This window comes from Schistocerca cancellata, chromosome 7, assembly GCF_023864275.1.
Source record: "Schistocerca cancellata isolate TAMUIC-IGC-003103 chromosome 7, iqSchCanc2.1, whole genome shotgun sequence".
NCBI lineage: Eukaryota > Metazoa > Arthropoda > Insecta > Orthoptera > Acrididae > Schistocerca > Schistocerca cancellata.
The window spans coordinates 598,565,385-598,577,376 of record NC_064632.1 but is presented as its reverse complement, the minus strand read 5'-3'; the positions used below and the strand labels follow the sequence as shown (position 1 = coordinate 598,577,376).

Here is an 11,992-nt window from a genome sequence, read left to right as displayed (position 1 = left end):
TCACGATATAAGTGGAGAGAGCAACAAGATGGTCAAACGTAGAACGATGCTTTCAGAAACCACATTAGGCAGGTGTTAAAAGGCTTCGGGACTCCAGCCACTAGGCTAAACTGCAATGCACCATATGCTCCAAAACCTAACATGCACCATTCATGAGAGAAATGAGGCAATAGCGTGAGGGGAGACGTTAGTCCTTTCCAGGTTTCAGAACAGGTATGATGATAGCTTCCCGCCATCTTCTGGGAAAAGTACTGTCAGTCCAAATTCGATTATAAAGGCAAATGAGGTAGGGCAGACTACAGTATGGTAAATGCAGCAACATTTGGATGTGGATACCATCTCGTCCTGGGGCAGAAGAGTGAGAAGAAGGGAGTGCATGTCGGAGTTCCCACATGGAGGAAAAAGTACTATAGCTTTCGCGATTTTGAGAGGAGAAAGCAAGAGGTCGCACTTCCACTGCACATTTCTTCACGAGAAAATTTGGTGGGTAATTTGAAGAGCTCGAAATCTCAGCAATGAGTTGACCCAGTGAGTTAGAAATTGCGATGGGGTCCACTAAGTATCATGCGCGACAGTGAGCCCAGAGACCGAAGAGGCACTAGGCACGCCAGATAACCGTCGAATCTGACTCCAGACTTCCGAGGAGGGATGGAAGGTGTTAAATGAGCTAGGAAAGAAGTCCCAGCTTACCTTCTTGCTATCACAGATGACATGATGGCATCATGCAAGGAACTGCTTATTGCAGATACAGTTGGCGAAGAGCATGTCACCACTCACGTATTGTGTCATGGCATGCCTTGTTCCACCAAGGAACTGGAGGGCACCAGGACAAATCAGAAGTGTGAGGTATTTAACATTCTGCAGTTGTAAGAATAACTTCTGTAATATGAGTGACCTCATTGTCAACACAAGGAAAGGGATGGTCATCGAATGTCACTAGAGATGAAAAACGTGTCCAATCAGCTTGGGCAAACTTACAGCATCTCTGGCGCATATATGGCAGTTGTGGCTGCCATCTAAGGACGCAAGGAAAATGTGTCCCTCATGCGTGTAACAGCAAGAGTGAACCATTCAATGCACTGAGCTAGCGGAACAGTACTGATTGAAAGGTCCAAATGAGAGAAATTTGTTGTGGAGGCAGACAAAAATGTAGGGGCCCCAGTGTTGAGGCAAACAAGAAGTCTATCGATAGTGAGCTGCATGGACAAGGACGAAGAGATCCCCAAAGCAGATGGTGGGCATTGAAGTCCCCAACCAGCAAACAGGGAGGCGGAAGTTGTCCAAGAAGATGAAGGAGATGATCTCTTCCCATTGTTATGGATGATGGAATGTATACAGTACAAAGAGAGAAGGTGTGTTCAGAAAGGGAAAGATTAACAGCAGCAGCTTGGAAGGAAGTGTTTAAGGGAATTGGGTGATAATGGACAGTATCATGGAGAATTGTGAGTCCTCCATGTGCTGGAAGGCCATCAACAGAGGGCAGATCAAATTGGACTGACTGAAAATAAGGGAAAACAAAGCTATCGTGGGGATGCAGCTTTGTTTCCTGAAGACAGAAGATGACCGGCAAGTAGGATCGTAAGAGGATCGACAATGATCCCGATTGGCTCAAATGCCACGGATATTCCAATGAATAATAGACATAGGGTGGACAGAAAAGGGAAGAATGTGATGGAGGTTGCCCTCAACTCAACAACTGCTCAGAGCCGGTGGCTGACAGTGTGGAATGGCATTCAGCCGAAGGCAGAAGATCCTGATTCATAGGTTGTTCGGGTGCAGCTCCTGCCACCAGCGATCGGCTGGTTGATCGGCCGTCAGCAGTACGCATTGGTGACACAGAAGATGGCCGAGGGCAGTTACCACCAGATGGTGCTGTAGATGAGACACGCCGTGGCGGAGAGGGGGATTATGGGAAATGGGGGATTATGGGGGAGAGGAAGGTATGCAGCCCAGAAAGGAAAGAGACCTGCACTACAGGTAGTTCGGTGTGTCGTGCTCACCACGGATGTATCCACAAGAGAGTTGTGGACCCTTGGGGGAGGGGGAGGGGGAGGGGGAGGGGAGGGGAGATATTTCTCTGCTGGCTCCTTTGTAGAGAGGAGAGACAGGAGCAGAAACTTATGAGTACAGAAACAGGAGAAAGTAGGAGACATAATAGGAATGTGGTGGAGTGTGTTGTTTAGCATCTGACTGGTGCCTTACAACCCATCCTCATGCCACACAGAGTGTTGTTGGTTGCTGCAACTAAGTGTGCTGACGTAAGCTAGCACCAGCACACCTGCCTGGTGTGAGGTTGTGAGAATATTGATAGAGGCCAACAACAGACTCACAAGAAATGTGCTGCCAATGCACATACTGAGCTGTGGCCAGCTCACATTGATGCCATTTGTTTGGCATTTTGCTACTATTCACTGGCATCATTTCTCCCTGAGTTACTACCATTAATGAGTTGCTGACTTGCCTCTGTCAGTGGCAGCAGCAGCACTCATCGATGCTAGTACTTCTGTACCATCTTTGGTGTGACCACTATTTTTCCATGTGTGTGTGTGGGGGGGGGGGGGGGGGCGCAACCTGTCAGTTTGAGACAGAGCAGCGAGGAAGTCTCTGCAGTGCGAGGTCACGCCAGGCTCGCTGGCGGTGTGCACATGCGTTCAGATTGTGAGGCACTAGCTGTGAGAACAACAAATTTCATTGCCCACTAAACATGAACACTGAATATGAGTGATCAGTTAACCTGTAATGAAACCTCAACTGATGAGACATCTCTTCGTTCATTGCTCATTGTTGCTTCCTGAGCCATTCCAGCTAGCAGCAAAGTATGGTGTGTTGGAATTGGCTAAATTTTGCAGCCATCTTCCTACATGGTCTCTAATTGTTAAACTGTTTGTTACTTATCAGTGAAGCACACCAGCAGTATTTTCTGCCTTGTGGCCATTAATGCCCCAGTTACCTACCCCTGGTCTTTAGTGTAGTTTTCTGGCAGTGTTTTTGTTCCTTGCCATGTTGATTCTGTCTGGCATGGCATGTTGTTGCACAGCCTTTTGGTTATTTGTTCATATTTTTTCTTATGAGTGGTTATTATGCCTTAGCTGTTTTTAGACGCCAATTTTGAAGATGAAGTGTGGGTGATATCTTCGTTCTCAGCTGATATTTTCCATTGTCATACTGTTCGTTGGGCAGAGGGAAATTTATTAGGTTGCTGGTCGATCCTTCAGCCGTCCCTGGGTTGGGCTGCCATCCAATTATTTAACCTTACTCTTGGCTGCCTGCCTCACCTCACCTTATGTTAGAGCTACTTTCTCAGGCTGACCCTTGGAACACTTCTGAGCACTACTGTTCTCTTGGTTATAGATTGTGATTTTCAGTTTAGTCTGATGTACTGTGCAAGGCCTTCAGCCTTCTATTAATTAATTTAGTTTGTTTTAATTTTAAAATAAGGCCTTCAGCCAACTTAAATTAAAATTTTAAGTTTCATTTGTTTAATAACTAAAATCTTGAAAGTTTGTTAGATCTGAAATTCTTGTTATCCAGGCCCTAAGTCCTGAGTTGTTAAATGTCCAGTGTGTGGCCATCATCCTAACTTTTATGTTAAATATTTTTAAGGAAAGGCCTTCAGCCATCTTAAATTAAAATTTTGAAAATTTATTTATTAAATCTATTTTTTTTTTAATTTGCTATATCTGAAATTCTTGTTATCCAGGAACTAAGCCCTGAATTGTTCAATGTCTTGTGTGTAGCCTTCAGCCAAGCATTTATGTGAAATAATTTCTTTTAAGTAAGGCCTTTAGCTGCATTTATTCTTGAAAGTAATTTTTATAACTTGTTTTCAGGCCTTCAACCGTTCTTATTTTTGGTGTGGTTCTGGGTCTTCAGCCCAGGAGGTACTGCAAGTTTTGTGAACTAGGCCCTCAGCCATATCTTTTTAATTTGATCCTTTTAAGGCAATGTGTAATTAGTTGGTTCTTAGGATAATGTTTGTGTGTTTAGTGCAACTAACAGTAACTGATTACAGCCCCTCCACAACCATTACCTGATTTGGTCTATCCTGCAAAACCAGTTTTTAGATCACCACCTTGGTCTGCGAAACCAGATTTCAACTGGTAGCAGAGCTTGCTTACAATTGTGATACTGCAATTCCAGTTACTGTTAGTTTGAATTTTATTTCTGTTACTGTTGCATCATATTGTTTTGGTTGTTGATCATTTCATCTGACTTATTTTGATGGTGGTCAGGCAGTGCCCAGGAATTGACCTGTTTAGAAACGGCCACCTTGTTTATGAGTTGGCGATAAGGCGTTAGCCTATTGAGGGCAGTGTTCCAGACTTAGTGGCCTGCTTGCGTGTTACCATTCTTCACCTGGTTGACATCACAGCACAGATGCTGGGTGAAATAGAAGTAGCCTTGGAATATTTGTTCAAGGCTGTTAGGGGCCTTGAGGACACCATTTGTGTTTTGGAAGGCACTCAACCTAGTGACAGTCAACTGGACAGGATGGAGGCACAGTTAGTGCATTTAACCAATTGGATAGCAGATTTAGGCAGGTTAGGTTTGGAGTATCATCATAAAAAATTAAATGTCAAATAGGGGTCTTTGGTTAATGCATTGCAGTGTAAGCTTACATGTTTAGAATTGGATGGGGAGAGGACTGAAAAGCGGGACTTGCTATATCAAGGGGGAACCAGGAGCCAGCCCGGGAGTGGTGGTGTTATATCTTCTGAAAAGTTATATGCAGCATTTGCCAAATTGCCTAATCCTCTGGTGTATTTCTTTCAACATATTACTGAATTAGTTGTAGATCAACTTGAGAGCAAGTCAAAAACTTATAGTTGTTGGTTCATCTTTAACAACATGTTTCTGCCTTTCATATTCCACACCAAGTAGTTTTGTCACTATTGTTCCCATTAGCTAGTGGTGAGTTGCGGATCATCCTATCCTGAACCATGGCAGAAGGGGGTTCCTTATAGCAATTGAGGGAGCTTTTCATTAACCAGCAATTGACCACTGGAGTTTGGAAACAGCTCAAGTGTTGTTACATTTGGAGGATGCAGCAGGATAAAGAGGAGTTACATCAGTATGTCTAGAGACTAAAGATGGCCTGCTTGGCCTTGATTGATTGATTTGCCAGAATGGGTGTTGGTGTGTATTGTTCTTAGCAAAATGCGAGCAGTGGGTAAGTTGCAATTTTGTTTTTGTGATCATCCTCCAACCTGGGAAGAGCTCAGTGCTGCTGTTGTACCAATATCTGCGTTGCCGCTTGCAAATTATGTATGTCATGAAGTTAACGGCCAGGCCACAGGCGTTGTCAAGGGAAATTCCAAATTGCCTATATCAGCTGAGGCCATTAAAAGGGAACCCCAGCATTGTTTCAGGTGCAGTAACACAGCTCATTTGGTGTGCTCTTGCTTTCAACCTCGCACGCCAAGAGCCAATAAATGATGCCAGTCTGTGCAGTGACCTTGGTATCTAGACTTTAAACCTTCGTGTAACCATGTTATCACTCCCCAATCACTGCCCTTGCCTTAAATTTGTTCTTGAACAGGTGGGGAACTGATTTGTGCTGTCTTTGATTCTGGTAGCTCCCTTTCACTATTGATCTTTGAATGGTTTCTTGAATTTGATTATCTTACAAAACTTCGGTCGGTCCCTTCTCCGGAGCAGAGATGTCGAAAGGCCAATGGCCAGGTGTTGCCTCTGCATGGTTTGGTCTGGGCAAGTATATCAGTTGTTGATTTCTCCTGGCCCTTGTCATTAGCCTTGGTCAAGAAGCTGCCAGTTGATTTGATTTTGGTGTGCGATTTCATCAATAAAACTGGGTTAGTCTGACTATTCTGGGCACACCATCTTTAAGTTTGCTCCTGTGGAGAACTTTGGTGTCTATAAGTGTGCTAAATGTACTGTGCATCCAAATGCCAGTATCCTGGCTGTTGGGGCTGTGCCTAATGAGTTTGATCTCACCCATCTCTCCCCATATCAGGTATGTCAGTTACAGGATTTGCTACAGAGGTTCCCTGAACTTCTTTCTGGTAGGTTGGGCGTAACTAATGTTCTTAATTATCATATCCATCTATCTGTCAGTATTCCTGTTAAGCAGTCCCTGCATTAGAATGAGATTTTCACTCTGCAGCAGAGTGTGTGCTGATATGAAACTTCCTGGCAGTTTTAATCTTCCAAGAAGTTTCATATCAGCGCACACTCCACTGCAGAGTGAAAATCTCATTCTGGAAACATCCCCCAGGCTGTGGCTAAGCCATGTCTCCACAATATCCTTTCTTTCAGGAGTGCTAGTTCTGCAAGGTTCGCAGGAGAGCTTCTGTAAAGTTTGGAAGGTAGGAGACGAGGTACTGGCAGAAGTAAAGCTGTGAGGACAGGGTGTGAGTCGTGCTTGGGTAGCTCAGTTGGTGGAGCATTTGCCCGCGAAAGGCAAAGGTCCCAAGTTAGAGTCTCGGTCCGGCACACAGTTTTAATCTGCCAGGAAGTTTCAGTCCCTGCATTGCCTCTCACCACCTAAGGTGAAGATACTGAGAGCTAAAATATCCAAAATACTTGAGCAAGGGGGTTATTAGGCCTTCAACTTCTGCCCATGCTTCCTCCATATTCCTTCTCCATAAGGATCAAGAGAGGGATTTTAGGCCTTTTTTTTTGTTTTTTTTGTGGTTTTAGGGCACACAACTTCAATGGTCATTAGCGCCCTGACTAAGAATGCACCGCGAGGCACAAGTTGACACCAACAACTAAAAGGGAAAACACAATAAAAGACAGACTGCCAGCATAGGATTAAAAAACAGCATCATCAAATGTCCTTAGACAGGTTTGTCAAATTGATAAAACAAAGAACACGAGCAGCTGCTCATGGGTCATCCGCTAAAATGGCATCGAAAGTATTTGGCAGGTTAAGATCTAGGCGCAGTGTGTTAAAATCTGGACAGGACATTAAAATGTGTCGAACCGTCAGCAAGTGCCCACATGGGCAGAACGGCTCCGGCACAGCCGTCAGCAGATGGCGATGGCTGAACCGGCAGTGTCCAATTCTTAACCAGGCCAAAACTACCTCCTCCCGCCGAGAAGGGCGTGAGGAGGACGTCCAAGCCACGGGAAGAGGTTTTAAGGCCCTAAGCTTGTTGTCTGTAAGTGCAGCCCAATCGGCATGCCACAGCGAGAAAATGCACCGACAAATGACCCTGCTAAAATCGGACGAAGGGACACAACAAGAAGCTGTCCGAGGCTGGAGGACCGCAGCCTTGGCTGCGGCATCTGCAGCTTCGTTCCCAGGGATACCGACATGGCCAGGAACCCACATAAAGCTAACCAGAGAACCGACGTCCACCAGCTGCTGAAGAGAGCGTTGGATCCGGTGTACGAAAGGGTGAACCGGGTACGGATCACTGAGGCTCTGGATGGCGCTCAGGGAATCTGAGCAGATGACATAAGCAGAATGTTGGTGGCGGCAGCTGTAAAGAACAGCCTGGTAGAGGGCAAAGAGCTCAGCTGTGAAGACCGAACAATGGCCATGGAGCCGGTATTTGAAACTTTGTGCCCCAACAATAAAGGAACACCTGACCCCGTCATTGGTCTTAGAGCCAACTGTATAAATGAAAGTCATGTTGATGAACTTCGAACGAAGTTCCAAAAAATGGGAGTGGTAGACCGAACCGGGGGTGACCTCTTTTGGGAGCGAGCTGAGGTCAAGGTGAACACGGACCTCAGCCTGGAGCCAAGGTGGCGTGTGGCTCTCGCCCACTCGAAAGGTTGCAGGGAGTGAAAAATCAAGGTGTTGAAGGAGGTGACGAAAGCGAACTCCAGGGGGTAGCAGGGCAGAGACATACAACCCGTATTGACGGTCAAGAGAGTCGTCAAAAAAGGAACGATAAGACGGATGGTCGGGCATTGACAGTAGCCGACAGGCATACCGACAAAGCAGTATATCGCGCCGGTAGGTGAGTGGCAATTCGCCAGCGTCAGCATGAAGACACTCTACGGGACTGGTATAAAATGCTCCGATCGCAAGTCGTAAACCCCGATGTTGTATGGAGTTGAGGCGACATAAGATGGATGGCCGTGCAGAGGAGTATATGAAGCTCCCATAATCCAGCTTGGAGTGGACGATCAACCGATATAGACGAAGTAGGACGGTTTGATCCGCTCCCCACAACATACCACTGAGAACACAGAGGACATTTAAAGAACGGGTACAACGGGCGGCCAAATATGACACATGTGGAGACCAGCTAAGTTTCCTGTCAAAGGTAAGGCCTAAAAATTTGGTTGTCTCCACGACTGGGAGAGCAACGGGACCGAGTCGTAAGGACGGTTGGAGAAACTCTTTGTAGTGCCAGAAGTTAATACAGACCGTCTTCTCGGCAGAAAAACGGAAGCCATTGGCGACACTCCAGGAGTAATGACGGTCAAGAGAACGCTGAAGACAGCGCTCCAGGACACGTGTACACTGCGCGCTGCAATAGATGGTAAAATCGTCCACGAAAAGGGAGCCTGATACATCAGCTGGGAGGCAATCCATTATTGGATTGATCGTGATGGCGCAGAGAGCGACACTCAAAACTGAGCCCTGTGGCACCCCATTCTCCTGGCGAAAGGTGTCGGACAGGACAGAACCCACACGTACCCTGAACTGTCGATCCAATAAAAAGGAACGAATAAAAAGAGGGAGGCAACCGCGAAGGCCCCATGTATGCATGGTGCGGAGAATGCCCGCCCTCCAACAGGTGTCGTAAGCCTTTTCCAAATCAAAGAACACAGCCGCGGTTGGACGCTTCCGCAAGAAGTTATTCATAATGAAGGTCGACAAGGTAACCAGATGGTCAACAGAGAGCGGCGCCTACGAAATCCACATTGTACATTGGTAAGTAGGCGTCGAGACTAGAGCAGCCAAACTAATCGAGAGGTAACCATTCGCTCCATCACTTTACACACACAGCTGGTAAGCGAGATAGGTTGATAACTGGAAGGCAAGTGCTTGTCCTTCCCCGGCTTAGGAATCGGGACAACAATAGACTCGCGCCAGCATGCGGGAACATGTCCCTCAATCCAGATGCGATGAATGGGGCATTATAACTTTCACAATTCGAGGAGTGGAAGTTAGGTGGTCTAGCCTCCTCTGCCTGTTTGCGGGGGAGGAAGGCAGGGTGGTAATGAGCGGAGCTCGAAACCTCTGCGAAAAAGCGGCCGAAGGCATTGGAGACAGCCTCAGGGGCCACAAGGACGTCATTCGCGACCTTCAAGCCAGAAACTGGTGAGTGGACCTTAGTGCCAGATAGCTGGCGCAGGCTACCCCAGACTACAGAAGAAGGAGTAAAACTGTTGAAGGTGCTTGTGAAAGCAGCCCAGCTGGCTTTCTTGCTGTCTTTGATAATACGACGACACTGAGCACGTAATCGTTTATAATTGATACAATTCGCCACTGTAGGGTGGCGTTTAAATGTGCGTAAAGCACGTCGACGAGCACGTAAAGCGTCTCTACATGCTGCGGTCCACCAGGGGACCGGTACGCGACGTGGAGAAGAAGTAGGGTGAGGGATGGAATATTCAGCAGCAGCGAGAATGACTTCCGTGAGGTGTGCGACCTGACGATCGCAGCTTGGGAAGGTTTGATCCTGAAAGGTCGCCCTGGAAGAGAAGAGCCCCCAGTCTGCCTTGGAGATGGTCCAATTAGAGAAGCACGGAGAGGGAGTATGCTGCAGGAGATGGATAACACACGGGAAGTGGTCGCTCGAATATGTATCAGCAAGTGCATACCACTCAAACCGGCGTGCAAGTTGGGGAGTACATATAGAGAGGTCTAAATGGGAATAGGTGTGAGATGTGTCCGAAAGAAAAGTAGGGGCGCCAGTATTGAGGCAGACAAGATTGAGCTGGTTGAAAAGGTCTGCTAACAAGGAGCCCCTCGGGCAGGATGCTGGAGAGCCCTAAAGGGGATGGTGGGCATTGAAGTCTCCAGTTAACAAAAATGGTGCAGGTAGCTGAGCAATAAGTTGCATCATGTCTGCCCTGGTAACGGCAGATGACGAGGGAGTGTAAACGGTACAAAAGGAAAACGTAAAAGTGGGGAGAGTAATGCGGATGGCAACTGCCTGCAGGCCGGTGTGCAACGTGATGGGATCGTAGTAAATATCATCCCAGACCAGCAACATAACCCCTCCATGAGCTGGGATACTTACCACAGGGGGTAGGTCAAAACGCACAGAGGTGTAGTGTGCCAAGGCAATTTGATCGCATGGGCATAGCTTCGTTTCCTGGAGGGCTATGACGAGCGGACGGTGCAAGCGGAGCAGCAACTTCAAGTCCTCTCTGTTGGAGCGAATGCTGCGAATATTCCAGTTAATAAGTGCCATCGTAAGAAAAGGACGATAAAAGAAGGGGTCACCTCGAAGGCCGCTGAGGGCCTGGCTTTGAGCGAGCACTGCCGTCGCTATCAGTAGGCGGACAGTCATCGTCCATTGGGTCTATAGGTTCATCGGCCATCTCGGGAGGATGGCCGGGAGGGGGAGCTTCCTCCGCCGGTGAACGGCCAGATGTACGGCTACCAGCGGTGCGGCCAGGCGAAAAGTATGACGGCCTGGGGCGGCAACCGCTGGGTGGCGCAGGAGAAGAAATGCGCCGTGGCGGAGAAGGAGAACTGTGCTTCCTATGAGCCTTCTTGGAAGGACGTTTGGTGGAAGTACCGGTCGAAGGCTGGGAGGTCGAGGTACGTAGGAAATCTGCACAGGATGGTTCCTTCTTGAAGGCCCGTGCATCTGACTTCGGGGTCTTCGTCTTAGCAGAAGCTGATGAAGGGGCTGGTGTCTGTTGGGTGATGGGAGGAAGAGGACATGTCGACCGCGCGATCTTAGCACTGGCCGAATGGACGACCGTGGTGCTGAAGGTCAGATCGCATGTCTGGGTGGCGACCTCCCTGGTAGTCCGAGGAGAGGCAAGGACAGTGCTGTATTTCCCCGCTGGGAGCAGCGTGGGCTTCCTACTAGCCAATAGCTTGCGAGCAGCCGAGGTGGACACTTTCTCTTTGACCCGAATTTCTTGGATGCAGCGTTCTTCCTTATAGACAGGACAGTCGCGGGAGGATGCGGCATGGGCACCCTGACAGTTCACACAACGAGGAGACGGAGGTGGACAGTCACCCTCATGGTCATCCCTGCCACAAGTGACACATTTAGCCACATTGGAACAAGACTGTCGAGTGTGATTGAAACGCTGACACTGGTAGCAGCGCGTAGGTGTCAGGACATAGGGGAGAGCAGAAATAACCTCTTAGCCCGCCTTGATGCGCGATGGCAGCTTAACACTATCGAAGGTCAAGAAAAGTGTCCGGGTCGGTACAAGGTCATTGTTGACCTTTTTCATGACCCTATGGACAGCCGTCACGCCCTGCTCAGCGAAGAAAGATTGAAGCTCCTCGTCAGTCAATCCGTCGAGGGAGCTAGTATAGACTACACCACGAGACGAATTCAAAGTTCGGTGGGCCTCCACCCGGACAGGGAACGTGTACAGGAGTGTGGCCCGAAGCAGTTTTTGTGCCTGAAAGGCACTCTCAGTTTCTAGTAATAAGGTACCGTTACGCAATCTGGTACAAGATTTGACAGATCCGGTTATGTCATCTACGCCCTTCTGGATAACGAAAGGGTTGACAGAGGAAAAATCCTTTCCGTCCTCAGATCGAGAAACGACGAGGAACTGTGGGGCAGGCGGTAGTACTTTTGTCACTGGTGGCTGGTCACGTTTCCGTTTTTGGGCAGAAGTCAAGAGAGATGGAGTAGAATCCATTGCGGAGGATTCCCCCATGATTGCCAGCGCCTCCGATGGCGCGCTCCTTCCTTGTGGGGACCCTCTCAGAGGGCACTCCCGCCTTAGGGGAATGTTTACACCTCAAGTCACACCTCCCGAGAAACAGACGGAGGGACCAATCAGCATGGTCAGAAGGTATCAGCTCAGGCAATCACCCCTCCCCAGGCCTGGCCTTTACCAGGGGGTACGCGCGTGCCTT

General features: G+C 48.1%; 1 protein-coding gene across 1 annotated transcript in view; it reads left to right on the top strand.

Moving 5' to 3' along the window:
• Positions 1-2,213: 2,213 nt before the first annotated feature.
• LOC126092933 (trichohyalin-like) overlaps positions 2,214-11,992 on the top strand; it is a 199,083-nt gene continuing 189,304 nt past the window's right edge. The window contains exon 1 of the mRNA XM_049908663.1: positions 2,214-2,258. Within this exon, the coding sequence (XP_049764620.1) occupies positions 2,214-2,258 (45 nt within the window). The remainder of the gene's footprint in view (positions 2,259-11,992) is intronic.